The sequence below is a fragment of the Hirundo rustica genome, chromosome 3 (genome assembly GCF_015227805.2).
Source record: "Hirundo rustica isolate bHirRus1 chromosome 3, bHirRus1.pri.v3, whole genome shotgun sequence".
Taxonomy (NCBI): domain Eukaryota; kingdom Metazoa; phylum Chordata; class Aves; order Passeriformes; family Hirundinidae; genus Hirundo; species Hirundo rustica.
In genome coordinates this window covers 41,818,789-41,838,515 of record NC_053452.1, presented here as the reverse complement: position 1 = coordinate 41,838,515, position 19,727 = coordinate 41,818,789, and the positions used below count along the sequence as shown (strand labels likewise).

Genomic DNA, 19,727 nt, shown 5'->3' with positions numbered 1-19,727 from the left:
AAATCTGATCTTTCATCAACATGAGATCAGTTGTTGTGGTCCAGAACTATTTCTGACCAGACCTTGCAATATAGTAGAAACTGATTTCACTAGGGCTTTTCTGGTCTGAACATCTGAAGGCGAGCCACATACCCGTTAGTTACCTACAACAACTTGCTTATTCACTTTAGGCTTCAGAAATTTGAGAACCGTTTAAGACATATGTGACAAGTACAAGCACAGTAATCTCGGGCATCCCTGCATTGCCTGCTGGGGAACTGTACTGCCACATTAGTCTTGTTGTAGATGCATATATTTACTCCCTGCTGCACAGCTCTGAAAGCCACAGCAGCTTGGGCACTGCGCCATGGTAACACAGTTACACTGAGATACCAGCAGCGTTTGATCAACACTTAGCTGCGCAGCAGGGAAATAGTTATAAATAATAGTTATAAATAACAGTTATAAACACCTGTCCTTCCTGTGCTTCCTTCAGTTGGGCACACAGGTGTGCACACAGACACGGACACATCCCTCTGCAGCTCCTCTTCTCTGCTGTCTCTGGCAGCCTGTCCATGCTTCTACAAGGTTTACTTGCACTTCTTGGTTTATAGGGCGTGGGAAGAAGGGAAAGCAATGTGGAAAGTGTTGTTCACATGTAAGAGCCTGCTACTCACACCTGAGGGGACTGTGGGTGCGGAAACTTTACCTAGCAGTGCCATTCTGTCAGCTATACGAACACAAGCTGCCAACAGTCTGGACTGCTGTCTTGCAAAGCAACAGTCAATATGATGTGGGAACCTACAAAACCTAATGGTCCCTAGGCACACTGGGTGATTAGCTGTAAGGCTGCAGCATACAAACTGCTTCCAAAGTCTCTCTGAACCAGCTCACTATACAGAGGGTTGTCTTCCTCTACAGTTTTCTGCAGATTCTCTGTTCAGTCTTTCCAGGACTTTGGGGATGATGAGGTCCTTCGGTTTTTTACTGTGCTACCCTCTTTTAATATTCCTACTCCAAGGGAAAAATCTTCACTCACAAATAGCAAAGCAACTTCAGCATGGCATATGTCAACAAATCAGAAGTTAATTGTCTCTACTGTGTGTGTATCTCATAGGTATTAAAGCTATAAAATCTGAATTATAGAAAGTACAATGTAACTCAACTAGAAGGAAGAGGTGGTTTACTGGGGTGCTTATATAGACACCAACGAACCCAGTTTCATCCTGTAAAACTAGAAACAGCAGCTTGGCCCGTGCTTGCCTTAAGCTGGTTTGTGTCACCTTGCCCAGATCAAAAACCTGGCTGCCAGGATTTTTCATCAAAAGAATTATTTTACAGATTAGAGATTTTTTAGGGCACATCCTGCTTGTTGGAACTTAAACACGATGTTGGATCTCCATGTAGGGGTCCTGAGATGATGCCCTTCAGAGGGGTTTGGCAGTCTGAGCTCAGGATCAATGGAGAGACAGCATAGCCCCCTGGCAGCCCCTCTCCCCTGGTGTCCCTGCAGAGGGGCTCCCATGCCCTGCTGGAGAGGTGACAAGCCAGCTGAGGCTTATCCCCACAGAACTACTTTCCAGCTAAAACCTCACTGCTTGGCCTCAGCCTGACCCACTGCTCCTGCCACACTCCATCCTCAACATGGGCTCTGCTCATCCATGCCCATATTCCAAACTGTAAGTGGCCTCCCAATTAAAGAGCAGCCCATACAGGAAGGATGTGATGCCAGGGGCTGGGGCTGCCCCAGGCCCCCACGGCTGCCTGCTCCTGGTGGGGGGTGGGACAGACTCTGCCTGCCCATAGGGAGCCCTCACTGTTCCCACTCCCTGGTCCTCACAGCACCTGACACTCTAATGTTGACTTCTTGCCTTTTACATTACATTTTTTACCATATTAAGAGGCAGTTGAAGTGGTCCAAGTAAAAAAGAATTGGTCCCCTGAGACGAATGTGTAATGATTTTCTTTGGACCGAGAAAGGGAAATTCATTTTTAATTGAATAATATGAGAAAAAAGCCTTACATGTGCTAATTTGTTGGACTCAAATGTGTTTAGACTGGGTTGTTGGGATGTTTTGACATTGGGTAATTAGGGTAATTGGAGAAAACAGCTGGACTATTTTGACACTAAAGATTTTGATATGGGTAAGGTCACTCTGACACTAGGATCATGAAAGTGATATAAATGTAAAGGAACTTGCACAACAAAACAAAGCAATTTTCTGTATAACACCAAAGATACCTTTAAAAATGCATTACTTAAACAGCCTGGGATTTTTCAAAAATGGATCTTTGGAGACACCTCCCGAATCACATCTTTATACTTCTAACCTCCCAAATCACATCTTTATACTTCTACAGATAATATCTGTCGTGCAAAGAAGAGTGTCAATATGAAACAGAAAAATAAACCGTGATAATAAAATAAACAGTTTTACTTTATAAGTGTTTAGTTTTGGTAACAGTTACATAAGGAGGTTTTTTTCCCTGTTTCTTCAGGGATAAATCTGCAGCTGCCTGTGAACATTTTGATATGCCTGGTCAGAAACAAATTTAGCAAAAGTAACCACCAACAGCTTGACCTCTCTTATCTCAGTCTGTTGTTAATAATAATTCAAAATTCAAATGTCAGTTTGTCCCATCGTTCAGATGTACCTAAAGACTGTCCTGTATGGCATGACAATTAACCAGTACTTGTTATGCCTACAAGTTTTTCATGAACAGAAACTGATTTTATAAGATATTTCAAAGCCAGAAAAAATTCTATAAATTCTGCAACACCCTTGGATATTTTAGCTACTCTGTACTAAAGCTATAGTTTTTCTGAAGAGAGGGCTTGATAAGCTGGTTTTTAAATGAGCCACATTTATGATATACATCAAATCTGTCATCAGAAATATTCACATACTAAAAATGGTAGAGGAACTTCTCAAGAAATTTGCAAAAAAAAAAAAAAAAAGGCAACAGTGAATACTTCTGTACTGTCTTCAAGAATAAAATAAGATGGTGTGATTGCTAACAAGAAGCTAAATCAGAGAAGTTGCAGAATTTGCTAATTTTGCAGAGTACCTTTCAGACTAGAGAAGATTCACAGAAGCAGAATGAATTCATGAAACTTTTAAAACTGTATTAATTTCTGTTTAGCAGATATTCTGTTATTGATACAAAACTATAATTATAGTAGCCTGTAGTTTTGTCCATGTTACACTGTGCATGAAATACTGCAGCTGCTTGAAGTTCCTTCCAATTAAAATCCTTCTACTTAAAAATTGCTAGATTTCCTCATTTTTGTGTCCTGTCAGCTCTCTTTGGAAACCAAGACCTTTTGTATTACTACAATTCTCTGGAATACAGTAAGAGTGCTTCTCTATCTACTTTAGAACATCAGCATTTTAAACACAGAATTTCAATAAAATCTACCAAGTTTACAGAAAACTTTCAAACAGAAGAGCTGTTTGTTCAGAAGTGTTTCCTCTAAAAATGCAACATTTCATAGGCAAGTTGCCTTTTAAAAAAATTATTTTTAAAAGCCCACATGCCTACGTGCTAATGTAGTTTTTAATCACTTGCAGTTTTGATTACGTGATTCTTATCACAAGAGGAAACATTCAAACATTCATCTAATCAGATTAGCTAGGAAAGATTTCACATGCTTCATTATTGGTAACAATTTTTTTAAAATCTCAGATAATGAAAAGCCATCTATCCACAAATTAAGTAAAACAGTTAAAAGCAAACAAAAAGACAAAAAAAAAAAAAAAAAAAAAAAAAAAAAAAAAAAAGGAGTCAGTACATGCATATACATGATTGGGGCAAGAGGAAAGCACTTTCCCTAGACTGCCTGGAGCTAGATGGCTATCTTGTATATGATATTGATTGACACATTCTTCTTCTTTTGTGCTTTTCTTTTTTGATCCTTCAAAACCATACGTACCTATCTTTGGATACGTGTGACTCCTCTCTCTATTTTGCAGCCCATGCTATAGCTGATGCAATTTTCAGCCTTTCACAAATGCTTTTTGAGTAGATGAGGAAGACATCCTTTTCAACAACTCAGTTTCTTTCCACTGGCTCCTGAAGAGCTACAGAGGTGATGGAAAATAAATGCAGCAACTGGGCAACTGCAACTGTGCCTCAGATGTGAGGTTGTTCTTGTACTCAGCCATCAATCAGAAACACAGCAGTGACCTGCAAGTCACCTAGGAATAAAGCAGAAATATTTGCCAAAATTTCTTTGAACTTGCTCGTCTCCTGTGGTTCTGAGGGGCACTACAGGCACACTGACACCAACCTGGCCTTTACCAGAACGTCAGGTTACCTACCAATCCCTAATATATATTTTCTAAGAGGAAAGGGGGCCCTAGACAAATTCCCACACAGTCTACTACACGGAGTGGGACTACACTTCACCAGACAGATCAGCCACGCTCCACAGGATAAGGGAAGTATCCATAATGAAGCTGAGTGCAGCTGATAAATTATCCCTAGGGTAAGAGAGTACTGGGTATGTATTTTATTAGGTGATGAGCTGAAGAAGGGTAACATCTGGATTCACAGTCCATCAGGCTAAATCTGCCAAGTGTTCAAGTTCAGTTTATTTGAACAACACCATAACAGTTAAATGGATTCCCACGGCACAGATCCCAATGTAATATGGAAAATGAAACAGCAATACTGCAATGGTGTCCACCTTTGACCTGAAAAATGCACTGAAGAAAAAGGTCTATCTGAGAGACACCAGAAGTCAATAGCTATTTAAGAGGGCAAAAAGGCAAGCAGCGTAGACCTCTGGGCTAGAAAGAGCTTGAAATCTTGATCAGTGTGCTACCACAACAATGCAAGTGACCTGAACACTGGAAGACCAGCCCTTCTTTTCACAGCATCATTCACAGTTCAGGTTAATGGGCACGAGGGAGTCCTGGCCACATTAACTGAAATAACAGCAGTGACTTGTTTCACACAGTTGCTAAGACAGATGCTGCCTGTTGAAAACACAAACTCCCTCATTCCATGTTTTCATAGGCAATCTGCAGGAGTTTCAACACAATGTGCAAGCACTTCTGGACAACATGGTAGGCTGTCAGCTAAGGAAGCCGCAGGTAAGCAGCAGGCACCTCACCTGACATACTGCAATCAAGCTTGGGCAGGATTCCAGGCCATGGGGGACAGCAGGACTGATTGAGAGGCATGAGCTTGGAAAAAGAGAGCATTGTGAAACCAATGGACACTGAATGGGCTTGCCCAGATAATGCAGTCAGAATGAATAACAGGTATTTTAGCACTCCCACTCTCATGAGCTTTTCCTAATGATTGTGTTGATGAACCATACACATCCTTAGGTCTTAGGTCTAATTTAACAGAGTTGTATGCGCAGAGAGTCAATGTCACTGGGGTAGTATGACTAATTTGGAGACTGCCTTGCAGGTTGCTTGTAAGAAGAGAATTTTACAAAAATGTGTGCACATTATTTACAGCCCATGTTATCTATAATTCATTTTATTTTGAAACAAACACTGGTTTTGAGGGAAAAAAAGAAACATAAAAAATTCTGAGACAAGCTTTTTTCTTCACACATTTTTGGCATGAGCACAGTTCCCCAATCTGTTGACTTTAACTGCTGTCTTTTCCAGGTTCTGCTCACTTCTATTTCAATTGAGACAGTGCTTCGACCATGCTCAGGTATCTATCAGCCAACCTCTGTCTCCCAGAAGAATCTTGGAGCCTTCACTGAGCATGTTGTTTAAGAACAGCTGCGTCTTGGAAGAGATTGTACCTTTGCCATAAAGACCAGAACTATCACATTCACAAGGGAAAAAAAAAAAAAAAAAAAAAAAAAAAAAAGGTAGTCTTATAGTAACAGTTATGGTAATAGGCGATTTACCAAATTCACAGTAAGAGAGTGAGCTGTATTTGCCCTGAAAAGTGAATGACAGGATTTCAACAGGTTTTATTTCATTAATTAGTGGCTATTTCAGTGGACCTTTAGGTTCTGTAGTCACCTGCATTTGTCAACAACATGTAAGAAGGACTAATATGACAAGGGGGTTGATTCACGATAGTAAACACCATCCAGCAGCAATAAAGAGCAGGGAGGGAAGAGTGTAGTGGTGGGGCAAACCATCTCACTTCCCCTCACTCATGCTGCTTCACCATTTGAACTGCCTTGCAGACACCTGGCACACATCACACAACTTTTTAATCAATACAGAGCCCAGAAAGTGTGTATATGACATATGCAGCCCTCTGGCTATTTCACAGTCATGACAAATGAAAGGAAATTAGGTAATCAGCTCCAATTATACTTTAGCAACAACTTCTAAATCTCACTCCGCTGAACAGTTTTCTAGCAAAAAACAGAAGCAGTCAAAAAACAATCACAAAGTTTTAAAAGATGTTGAACTTTATTCAAGCAAGAACATCAGGTATAAGAAAGAGCAGGCATATAGTCCAGTCACACACGCACACCTGCTTTGCTGCTGTTGACAGCAGATAGCTGCAGGGCTCCTCCTGAGAGACATCCTGCATACCACGAGAGCTGGAGAGTATGAACTGTGACCCCCCTTCAGCTCTGATAGACTTGTCATTTTTTTTCAAACTTTTCCATCCTGCATGCACACTCTTTCTAATGTTTGTCTCAATTTTATGAAGATCCCTGGAGGGAATTTCATTGCATCTCTGACACTGCTTTAATTGCGGTCAGCTGGAAATAGTGAGTTTTTACATGTGATTAGTCCTATTTGTAACCTCCTAATTTCATTGGAGACGTCTGGTTGCTTCTTATTTCTATTAAATGAGTGTGATTTCCTGACATGGTTGTAAAACGAATCTCACTTGGGAGTCTCCTCATCCCCAGGTGTGTTGAGAAGACTCAGGATAGCAGTTTTAAAGAAATAATTTACTTTTTTAACAAGGAAAGTTACTGTGCGACCTTTTGACTTATCCTGTCTTAAGCAATGCAGGCAGTAAAAGCTCTATTCTGTATTCTCAAATTCTCTATTTAGAATGATTATCACAAGAGCTACTAAAATAAAAAAAAATATTGCTTGAGGCATTTCCCGAAGTGACCTGATCTGAGATTTGAGGGGAGATGATATTCTTTTTGCTCTTTTCAGTCTTTAGGTTACAAAAATTCATCAACTAACAAACACAGCTGCCCTGTAGCACTTCCAACACAGTCAAAACCTAACAACTTAGATATCTTGTCAAATGAAAACTAACACTAGGCTCCTATGCATCAACCCCTTCGACCAAAACACACAAACAAAAAAATAGCAGATCAAAGCAGTCAGATCAAATTACACAAACATAAAGGGAAAAATATCTGACATTCTGGTTATTAACCCCAAGGGAACTTCAAGCTTTTATGGGGGTTTTCCAATCGTTGCTGGAAAACAAAAGGAAGAAAAGGTTTGCACGGGAATGCATACAGCATACTCCTGCATACATATATATGACTGACATGGGTCATCTTAAGGTAGAAAATGGCAATCTAGGGAATTTATTGCAGCTGAGGGATGCAACATTCGGAAGCCACAGAAAGACTACAGGAAGAAGTTTTGTGCTTCTTGATAGTGCCTGGCATCTGAGTTTGTCAAGAGAGCCTTTGGACCAGGTTTCCCAGAGGGTTCTTGATGCTCCTGCTATAGAAAAAGAGAGTATACTCAGAGGTGGCGAATGCAGCAGCAAGAACAGCTCTCAGCCCTTTGGTCTGCACTCACAGGATGGAAGCATCTTTCATGCAAGCCCACCTCCTCTTCTCCTTTGAAAGATTGGGAAGGGCAGTGGGTAGAGGAGCTTCCAGCTCCATCTGACCTACATGCAAAAACAGGAAGCGGCCTCCAAACATTCAGGTTATTCTTTGTAGGAAAGACCAGGCTGCATTGATTCAGGGCTCTTTTTCTTTAGGGGATAAAGAGTTTTGCACCATGAAAGGAAACACATACCACAGCCTGAGAACGCCAGCTTTAGGGCAATGATAAGGTTGAAACACTAAGCTCTCACAAGTCAGGAAATACCAAGCAGATGACACTTAGCTCTCAGCACTGTGCAGAACACTAGCCAACAGCATGACAAGACCACAGAATAGACAATTTTGCTGATCACTTCCTGTAATGCTGAATTGCTTGCTCCAATTCTTTACAAAAGGTAGAGTAGGATCAAACATACGTATTTGTGTGCGTGTATAAACATATACAAACATACATATAGGAAAGTCTATACAAAATAACCAGCTTGGATAACTTGCAGAAAGTGTGAGGAACAAGACTGTGGCCACAACTGCCTGATGACCTCTGCTATGCATATATCCTCTGTTTTCTGTGTTCAGTCTCGTCTGCAAGAAGGTGTCATTCAAGATTTATTTATTACTGAACTTGAAAACTGGCAGACCAAGAAGGCCAACCAGGCATGAGCCTCTTTTGTCCAAAACATTGTACAAAAATTGTACAAATAGCTTGGAGTTTATACATAGAAAAGGCATGTAAACATTGAAGATGTACTAAGGAAGGGGAAGGAGAATATTGGCGAAAAAACTACAGTGGCCAGAGAGAGCTCAGTCACAACTATGAATCCCAAAAGATGCCAGTTTCCAGGTCCTCTGGGCTCACTCCTAGCAGCTGTGTTTCAGACAGCTCTTTGCTTTCACCTCAATACTACATGTATTGTGAACCTGTGATTATCTTACCAGTCACTCTACCAAACCAGCAGTGCTGTGTCTACTGAGCTTAAGTGAGTCAGCCACCAGTAACAAAGATGTAGAAATTGGTCTCTATCAACCATTTAGTCTTGGTGTCAGATCTGACTTTGTCACCTAGTAGGAAATACCCTGACTCTCTCATTGCCGTACACCTCTCCTGGCCTTGCAGCTAATGAACATAAACACTGACATTTCATAAGAGAAATACTTGATACTCATTTTGCAGAGGAGAAAATTGCTGCACTAGTCACAGACAAGTAGACATCTGAGCTCTGCTTTTTGCCATTTTCCCTTCAGTGTGGAATCAATTATCTAGGCATGAGCATCACCTTGTAATTTTACTGCAAATTAATGGAAGTCCATTATCAAGCAATGACAGAGCTTTTGCTCGGGGAGTCATTCAGCACTGGGAAAAGGGAAACTTAAACAGAAGAGCAATTTACCAAATGAACACTTCTTTCAAAAAACCCTTTCCCTTTCTCTCCGAAATGTAATTTATGGAAACTTTCAAGGAGAAAACATGATGGAAAGATAAAACCTCCTGCTTAAAGTTCAGATTTGCAACTAAATCCACTTAGGCTGAAATCTATCAAAAACTTGGCATGCTTGGAAACTGCCGTCCCAGGAGGACATGATCTGAAATACAATCCCATTAAATACAGTGTAAAAAATAAGTTGTCCACTTTGTTTTGTCTTGCTCACCAGAATTTATGTAATAAATGCTGCAAAAAGAATCAGAACGGATACATGCAATGAAATTAATATGCTTTCTGCAGACTGAACCCCTGCTCATGTCTCACGGCCAAGAGCATCTCATATGTTAGGCCATATATTCCCTCCTATCCACACCAGCCTGCTCTGAGCTCTCATGAGTGCTAAGTCACGTTAATGAATGTCAAGCTATGCCATGTCACTAAAGTCACTTCCTTTTTGTAGAACTCTTTTCTACCTTTCAATAGTTTGCGTCAAGACTTTTTCGCACCTGAAATTTTTTCCCACTTGAGATTTTCCCCATTTGAGTTCTAATCTGATGTGCAACTCAGCGGCAAGTGCTGAAAGATCAAGGTCCCCAGCTGTTCCTCTCCTCCCGTCCGGGCTAAAGCCACTGGGGAGGGAAACAAGGGCTTCCCCTCCTTCCAGCCCTTCCCGGAGGAGACGGGGCAGACCGGCTGCTCTTGCTCTCCCTCCCGTGGTGCATCCCTGAAGTGCCATGGAAGAGGAGAGGTGACCTCCCTGCCCTCGGGGACGCTGCGCAAGCGGCGCCACCGCTCTGTACTTGCAACGGAATGGACAGGGGGAGAAAAGGAGAAACATCTGCATAGACCCCCCTCATCTCCGCTTTTTGTTTTGTGTCGCTTAAATCTTTGATGGCTCTCTTCCAGAAATAAGTCATCCAACACACCAGAGATGATTTACTAAACAAATAAACCTATGGTTAACTCAAAGCCTGATTTAGTTTCTATGTTGACAGTCTTTTTCATTTCTGCACCCTCTTGTGGGGACAAAGGAATCTTTACAATATCTGCTACCCTCCATTGTAGCATACTTATGGACCAGGTTTCACTCACTTAATTTCATTTCTTTGACAGAGATTTTTACTTTAAAAAGTGACATCTGCCACAGCGATTTTTCACTCTAGAAGACCCATCAGCCCACATGACCCCAACTGCTCCCTGGACTTGAGCAGTATTATACAGCACTACAGGTAAAAAAAGGTGATGTACAGTGATCACAACATTAACAAATATAACTTTATAGAGCCTGGGCCAGTTTCACTGACACCCCTTTGTCTGCACTAAAGCAGCATCCATGTGGAGGCTACAGTGAATGAGAACTGATTAGAACACTGTGATTAAGTACAATAAATAATTCTTCACCTGCACAGACAAGGACAAATTAATTAACCGAGACAACTGAACCAGTGACCATTGGTAAGCTGTGTTCAACGCGTCCTCCTACTTCTAATAGAAAATCTTTTAATTTTAAGACCATTAGGCTCACCTCACAGTCGCAAAGAGGAACCCAGTGTATTTGGATGACTGTAGAAAATCAGGATGAAGACAAGTGCACTGAAACCAGCATGGCATGCATGTGGGCCTGATATTTCTAAATCTAAGAGATTTTAGCTAGCTAGCAGCTGCTAACTTTTTCCCAAGGAAATATTTCTCAAGAAAGCTTCTTCTCAAAACAATCTTGGCAAACAACTATCCTTTCTCAAAACAATCTTTCTCCAGGTGGGGGTTTGCTGTATCTCTAGTTTAACCAGTGGAATTAGAGAGGTGTCATTCCTATTCACCAATCATGTAAGTCTGTATCAGAACACCTTATAAAATGTAGTAAGAATTAGACAATAAAGCCTTTTTTCTATGCTCTTACCTTCTAAAACATTTAAAGTTTCTCATCTTTCTTTTGTGTTCTACAACGACAGCATGCACGTATCACCATCACTGAGAAGAGATTCTCACATTTTAGTATCAACATCTTTCTAACATGCTGTCAATGCCATATTTCTACCTTGTGTTCTCAGAACAGCGGCCCCAAACCCTAGATTCTACCATTTGCAGAGAAATGCTAGATGTGAAGAGCAGCATCTAGCAAAGAAAAACATCTGGGAAGCAATTCTCTAGATGGCATGATTTAGGTCCCCAGCTCACACACTTCGAATTCTGTGACACTTCCAGACACACGGAATTATTTAACAGCATTTCTGCACAAGTAGACATGTTGCAGTTAAAATTTGGTTAGAACAGTTTGCACGTAGGCTAAAATGTCACCCACTCTTCTCCCCAACCCTCAGAATAGTAATGAGACTCAATGGCAGATTTTACTCAGACTAAACTCAACCATTCCTCCACTTTACTCCAGATAAGAGCAAGAAAAAGATAATGCAACTGAGCCATTGCCTTCCCACCCTGACATCCAGAACACTTGCAATCTGCAGGTTTTCTATGAACTGCAGCTTGCTACATGGATCATAGTGAGTCCATCCTGAATACCAATAAAATTATCTGTCGCTAATTGCATTTCAAAAAATATATTGATCTCTCCTGAGCTTTTACACTGTTCACTCACTGACAGTACCTTGTTTTAATTCTGAAAAAAGGTCAGAATATTAGTAATCGCATGATAAAGGTAGCCCAAGTAAAAAGACCGTGAGCACTTTATGGCAGCAATTTTATTCTAAAAATCTGCAAAATACAGCATGAAGCCATGACTTAAAGAGCATTCCAAAGTTAAGGAACTTTTCATTATTTGCATGAGTACTCTTGAGGTGCTGTAGGACACATTCAAAGATTTATAGCATATGTATGACATAATTGTACACAGTTTAACAATGAACACATAAAAGACAAGAAAGTATATTATTACATCCTCAAAACAAATTTAAGGCAACACAAAAGAAAAAAAAAAAATCTTTACTCAGTGACTCAGAAGATGACAGAACAAGTAGCCTAAAGTAAATGAAGGCAAAAAAGCTACATTTTGGGTAGGTATGAGGTAAATCTCAAGCAAGTTTTCTAGCAACCCAGTGAGCAAGCCAGGGAGAGAGCTGGAAAGGATCGCCTTCAGGAAATGTTTTCTCTTTCTGTCCTGACCAGAATTCTAGGTTGCATTCTCTATTAGCCTGGATTTTCAACAGCTGATGAAACACTTAGTGGTCATTTTCAAAAGGTAATAAATTAGAGAGGGGAAAAAATTCACTGAAGGGCAGTTACTAACTCATTAAAGCCATTTCTTCTGCAAGGACTGGCTAAAACTTCCATTTGGGAGACTGACTTCACAGGTTCTGTGGCAAGATGTGACACTGCATTAGCTTTGCTGCTTGATGACCACTGGTAATTCGGTAAAGTCATACTCAGCAACCCTCTGATACTAAGTGTTATGACACCAATCTAAAAACTAGTTTATATTCTTCTAGGCAGCTCTCACTTCCCTACAACCGAAATTGGTATCCTTGTATCCCATGCGCACCACTGCACCACAGCAATGGCTGTAATTCAGACCAATTCCCTATGTACAGGGGGTAGCTAGGCAATGACTGAAAAACTGCAGGGAAAAAATACAGGTACTTCTGCTATGCCTTCTCTTCTCTGCTTATTTGCTTTTGTTTAACTAAATAAACGTCTCTAAGTTTATTTGCTTATGGACAATATTGTGTTACATGTCACTATCCCTCCTTTTCTTTTGGCATAAATTATTCTGTGTGAGATTAGCATATTGCAATTTTTTGCTGAAGTATTTTCTCTTTCCAGGTTCACCTCCAGCACTGCACTGGAAAGTGTTTTATCTGCCACTAGATATTAAGGCAGTGATTAGCAATTAATAACCAGAAGTGGATAAAGAAATGTGAACAGAAGCATATCCTGTGAAATACACTAGGCCATTGAGACCAAATGACTGGCGTCACCAGAATTTTGCTGTAGAATATAGTAGAGAGGAAGAGGGGGCAGAATTCACAGTCAAAAACTACTTTGACTTCCAAATATTAATTTGGAAAAAAGCATTACAAATTTTCACTGTGAAATGGCCTTCATCATGAATCTATAATGTCAACTCTTTGAAAGTCTACCTCACAGCACAATACTAAATCAACCAGAAAATTTGGTCTGCGTTTGGGTTTTGATTCTAAAGAAAACGCAAAATTATTGGAAATCCCTGAGTCCTTTGCAAGATGTAACCTCCTTTCACTCTGCAGATTGCCCAAGAATGTTTGAATTTGTTCAGATAAAAAATGTCACTCCTGAACCAAACTCGGACCTTCATTACTGTTCAAAAATAGGTCTTTGATCCCAACTCTTTCTTACTCAGTTTTTAATTTTCAGGCGCCTCTGCACTTCCTGGTCTCAGGCCTGACAGGAAATGAAGTACCAAAATACCATGAAAATGGCTGCGCCTGTGGTGAGGCTGGTCTGGCTGAAGAAATGGAAACATGAGCAAAGTCCTGAGCAAGCCAGATCTTGAAAAGATCTGTAGCCTGGTTTCCAGACCAACAGGGTTCAGATAGATTTTGGATAGCAGCTAAATCTTTGGAGGCTTTTCAAAATGAACTAAACCTAGAGGTTTGCCCCACTGTCAAGAAATACAGCTGTTCCTCGAGGTATTCAGTAGGCAACAGGAGGCCAATGACAGCATCAAAAGTGGCCGCAATATGCCCAATCTACTTCTTCTTGTTTGTTCTGTCCTGCTCTTCCCTGCCCACTCACATTCATTTCTACTCTTCAATTCTTATTTAAAAAATCTTATGGGCATGCAGTCAACCGGCCATCTTCATTAATGTCTTACACAATATAAGGTGCAGTTTACGTTGGCTGCATGCATAAAAACTACCCGAACAAAAGTTTGCTGACGCTTTTAGTATCAACTCCCACAGGTTTTGGTGTTGTTTCTTTAATAAGAAGTGTCTTGAGAGTTTATTGCAAGGAAGCATTGTTGAAAGCGTTTTATTTTCAGAGCTGATGTACCCTTGGTTGTACCAATGCCCATTTGCAGTAACAATGTTGTTAGGATCTGGAGCCACTTACAGTTTTATTTATGGTCTTGGTTTTTCAGTCACAATTAGAGTAACTTTTCCAAATGTTTTGGCTTGCAGGCGCCATCCAAATGGGTCCTTAACTTGGAAAGCTTTGACTGTGTTTAGCTTCCCTTTACTGAACTACCTTAGTGGTCCATCTTACGCTGGTCAGCGTTGTGGAAGCTATCCAGTGCACTAAATGCTATTGAATACTCACAAAGCATGTGCCAAGGGAGAAAAAGAAAACAATTGTTCCCCAAAATATTCAGCTGCTGATGAAAGAAACTATTAACAGGCAGAGGTGTTCATTTCAAGAAGTAATTTCAATCAAACTTTCTTCCTTTGTAAGATCTACCGATTCTATTGAGAAAAGCACACGGGTCAGCAAGGCTTTGAAAGAATAAATAGTTTGTGGTATGTTGCAAGTCATCAAGATTTTAAAATAAGAAACACTTGTATCCTATTGTTTGTAGAAGTACATCCACACACACAACACTGCAACTGAGATAAAAGCAAAGCTGATGGTTTCAAAAATGCAGTATAAACAATGACAAAGTGCATTGGTAAGTGCAGTGATCATAAACTTAATTATTTGAGGAACAAATGAGCTTTCTTCAAAGCACTGTGTTTCAAAACAAAAGTACCTATATCCTCACAATATGCCTAATTTTCCTAATACAAGAAGTCAACAAGGCTCAGATCTCCTCAGTTCCATACATCCAGAAAGAATGGGTGCATTTCACAGAACAGAAGAAAAATACAGCATTGCAGAAACATTCCAACAGTGTGTTACTAAAATTGCAGAGTGCTACCTGCTCTTCTATGAACAAGGTAAAAGGAGAAGGCTACTTAATATATTTTGTGGAATTTAAGAATGTTTTACATTAGTATTTGACACAAAGGGAGGAAAAAAGGAGCAGCCAAACTTGCTACGATCCCTCCAGATCTCATGGGTTCTTATGAGACAGATCTCAGCCTTTCCATAATGAAAGCCATTGTTCTGTTGCCAATATTTGTTCATTTGAAATAACAGTAAATACTAAAGAACATTCTCCTCCTGCATGCATCCCTGAGGCTCAGTTAGCAATTAATAATTGGAATATTACATTTCTCCTCACTTGGTACTGCACATTGTACATTTCTCCTCACTTGGTATTGCTCACATTATTGTAATATGGTCCTACTCAGGAGACCAGAGTCCAGGAGCAACCTTAGCAAAGAGTAATTTTGGCGACAAGAAACCAAGACTGCTACAAACTCGAAGCAACTTTGGACTATCTCTAACCCAGTGGATGCATAGAAACTCTAAAACTCTTAAACCCTGGTGCACATCGTGATTTCTCAATAGAGATTCAGGTATGTATCAGCCTCTCTCTCATGTTCCTTCTCTATCCTGGAACACAGGCAGGCAGGTAAGTAAGTTCTGTCTGGGTCCACAGTTTGGGCAGAGAAGGGAAAGATTACAACACTCACACTAGATATATCCACGAGGTGCAGGGGACTGGACTCTAGACAGACTGGAGCATTTCAACTACCTGCTGACTATTCTGATGCATCTGCTTCCCAGAAATTGTCCTAATAGCTGTTATGTGGTAGGAAGCCATATGCTCATCACTCCTTGTAAACCCGCAGTCACGTAAGACTCTTAGACAATCAGAAATCTCTTCAAGATATTATTTGTGTGAAAACCCTGCAATTTCTTGCTATTGGACTGTTGCAAAGCTTCCAACATCTGAAAACCACATATTCACCTCGTCTATAGACATGGGTGGTTGTTGTAGGTATTTCTGCCCAAGTGAAAGGCAAAAATATCATTCCTAATTAAATGGAGAAACAGGTCTGTAGACTACTGAAAGTCTTTTCTGAAAGTAGTACTTGATCCGTTCCTGGAGTTAGTGAAGACATAAAAGTTAAAACAGCCCAGAGATCTGTTTATACGGATGAAAATCTTAAAGACATGTTGATATCCTCCCTCCCTGCCATGTCATCACCTAGTTTGTTGCTTACAACCTAGGCAAGGAAAAAACCTCTGATACATGTGTTAACCTTTTGGAAAACGGGAGAGTGGTTTTTGCTAAAGAGAACTGCAATTTTATTATCATATCCCTGCCAAGGTTCATCTTATGTCTGATTTACCACTGCAGTAAAGGAGACTGTGCCCTTGATATTGCCACCACCTGGCAAGATGAGTATACCTGTAACAGTATTGTGATCAGGGAAGTGCATTCCCTCTCCATGATCATCCCATAGTTTTGATAAAACTCAGATCCACAGGGAAACATGCCCTGTTCCCATGACCTCTAATTATTTATGAAAATTTCAGCCTTCACCCATTGCTTCAAACCACAAATAAAAATAAAATATGTATCTGATGTGTAGAAAAGAATGGCCATTCTCAGTTGCCACACAGGGGCACAGCAGGTTAAAAAAAAAAAAAAAAAAAAAGCCATAGATTGTCTTGGTCTTTCCACACACTGGTTTGTTGTCCTTGTAATTAAGCAGATACTATCCATGAATATTTAAGAAAGGTACATGTGGAAAGGGTTATATAGTCAGTGAGCTACAAGCAAAATGACTACAGGAGTTAAGAATGATTAAGCAGTGTGGTATTTATTGTTGTAACAGCACAAGCTTTTTTATTGTTTAAATGGGTAAGCACAGAAAAGTGAAATGAACCTGCTTCACTAAAAGTTCAGCCTTGTGGGAAGATGTAGAAAGTATATGTGCATCAGTGTGTGTGTGTATTTTACTCCTATGGGTGTCTGCCTGTCCATTACTTGTTTAGGGAAGGACTTCCAATGTAGTCTAATATTTGTATGGGTGAGCCCTTTCCATAAGAAGGGTACAGGCAGCGGAAAACTAGCATGAGCTCACTACCTACGGTCCTCTACCAACAAGGGTAGCGGCACCTACCAAAATGTTGATTTCAGTCTGAAAGCTTAACATCTTCAAACCCATAATCTTTTTGGTAGCAGAGGCAGAGGGTGGGAATTCCACCAAGACTAACTTTTCTGCTCATGGTTCATAAAGATGCAGACCACTATAAGGTACTGAAATGAGTAACGCACACTTTGAATTGGGGAAAGAAGAACAGAGGGACTTCCAGCATCACTCAGATAACAGTGAAGTCAAACACATTTGCATGAGTCTATGACATTTAATTTTTAAAGAGTTTGCTGAAGTTCCCTTGGCCAGATTTTTTTCCCTTTTGTGAGGCAGACAACCCCTCACTGAATGAAAAATACATTCTGCAGTGATTTATATCCATATTTTAAATGGCTTTAACATCATTTGGGTTATGTATCATTCAAAGATACTATAATGGTCAGACTCACTTTACATTCTGGACAAACTAAGGTTTGGTAGCATTTACAATCCACACTAATATTTAAAAGTCTTTTTGTGTACAGAAAGAAAGAATATTACATGTCCTATCTTGTAAATTGTGTTTATACATTTGTTAACGTGAACTTGGAAGTAAATTTCAATATTAATCTGTTTACTAGGTTACTATATATCACCTGACAGTCTAAAGGGGCTTCAAATGAGGGTCTTAAAAAGTAAAATATGAGAATCACTTGACTTTATGTGTCCCACACTTTGAAATGCCACACACAATAATATTCATGGAGCAAACTCATTCCTTTAAGGTTTTCAATTAGCAGCTTCTAATCCACAAATCATTTAAGACGGGGGTGGGGGGGGGGGGTGGAAAGCCAAACTTAGACAAGGCAAAACTTTTCCTGAAGAATTTCAGGTATGAACAGCTCAGCCATCCCCCACTGCCATTTCACCTTGAGCTGTCCCTCTAGCACCTTACTCAATACGGGGGAAAAGAAGGGAAAAAAAAAAAAAAAGGGGGGGGGGGCGGGGAACTCAACTCTCCGGATTTTACCGATATTTTCTGAAAGACTTTAACAAAATAGGGTCTATTTCACTCGGCAGCTGCTTGTAACTTTACCATAATAAACTCGAAGCGCACAGCCTTCACCAAAACACTTAAAAACAGCTTGAAAGAGGTATTCGCTACCCGTTATGTTTACTCAAGCACTTGTTTAAAAACACATTTAAGGAAAATGTTTTTATTTCTACAGATTGCATTAATTATAGCTTTGCAAACACTGCAAGCTCTACAAGACTGAACTAAGCTATTAGCTGCAAACCTCAGGTCTTGGCTAGAAAAGTGGTTACGGCTTATTTAGTAAGCCTAATGAATTGGCTCACCCATCTCTACGCGGAGCTCCATGTATAGCACCATGGAGCCTGGAATAGCCAGACAGGCTTGTTTCACGTCGCTTTATAATTAAAATAAAGCAATATCGCTCAGCCCGAGTCGGTCCAAAAGCAGACCTCACTGCAGCATTACTCCTCTTCGGGCAAACGAAAGCACGAAGGGTGACATTACCGCCGGACCGCAGCTCTGCGGGGAGCCGCAGTTAGCCCGCACTCCGCGGCGGCGGGCCGCGCTCTCCCCGGCGGCGCTCGGCGGGGCGGCGGTGCCGGCCGCTCCCCGGGCGAGCCGCGGCGCAGCTGCCGCCCGGCCGGGGCTCCCGCCTGGCCGGAGCGGGCGCGGCGCTCGGCCCGCCAGCCGCGGGCTCCCCTGGCCGCCCGGGGGCCGCAGCGCCCGCTCAGGTGCGCCCGGGACCGGCCCGGACGGCGCCCGGCGCCAGCTGCGGGGTGGCCTTACCGTGAGGGCGGAGAGCTTCTGTGCCGGCACGGCGGGGAGCAGCTCCGGCAGCAGCAGCAGCAGCGGCACCCACATCCTGAGGCGGCGGCGGCGGGCACGCGGCGGCTGCGGGGAGCGGAGGACGGGGACTCTCCTTGGGATGTCGCTCCCCCCCCCCGCCGACGCCTGCTTTGGCTCCTTTTCAATCGCTCCGGCTGGGAGGTCCCAGCTCAGGTCCTTAGTTTTCTTTTTCCCCACCCCAGTCCTTAGAATTTGGGGACGCCCGTACAGCTGAGAGGCGGCACTTTCTCCCTGCCTCTGTGTCCCTCCCTCGCTCCTCGGGAGTCAACCCCGGCTAGGAGATGCTCCCCCAGCCTCTCCTCTCCCAGAGCCCTCCCACCGCCGAGGGAATCTGCCGGACGCCGCCGCCTCCCCCGGGGCGCCGCGCCTGCCTCCGCCTCGGGCGGGCTGCTGTCTAGCCCTGGGGGTCCCTTTCTGTCCCCTGCAGCCCTGAGCCCTCTGTGGCAGGGGAAGCGGGAGGAAACGAGTGGGACGGGAAGGGAGGACCCGCCACCGCCACCGGCAGCACGCGGGAAGAAGGCACTGGCGCGGCTGCGGAGGCTGGCGGTGTGCGACCTCTCCGAGCCGCTCTGCCCCTTTTCCTCTTATCCTCCCCCCTCCCCAGCCCGGCCTCCGCTTTCTCCTCCCAGACCCACAGATCCTCGCCGATTAACCCTCCCCGGTGCTCGCGGGGGACGCAGCTTGCTTCCCCCGCAGGGTTTATTCCTCCCCCACCCCCCGCCTCATGCTGAATTAACACGTGCAAGTGCCGGCAGCCCCTGGCAGGCGGGGGAGGTGATCCCGACCCCCGCCCC

At 42.2% G+C, this 19,727-nt stretch overlaps 1 protein-coding gene across 7 annotated transcripts in view; it reads right to left on the bottom strand.

Moving 5' to 3' along the window:
- Window positions 1–19,369, bottom strand: part of SMOC2 (SPARC related modular calcium binding 2) — a 195,054-nt gene extending 175,685 nt beyond the window's left edge. Inside the window, exon 1 of one of the 7 annotated variants that reach the window (XM_040058731.2) lies at window positions 18,874–19,369. In XM_040058731.2, coding sequence (XP_039914665.1) covers window positions 18,874–18,948 — 75 coding nt within the window. In that variant the 5' untranslated portion in view covers window positions 18,949–19,369. The remainder of the gene's footprint in view (window positions 1–18,873) is intronic. The other 6 variants (XM_040058729.2, XM_040058733.2, XM_040058735.2 and 3 more) reach the window with 6 other exon arrangements.
- Between the last annotated feature and the right edge of the window lie 358 nt (window positions 19,370–19,727).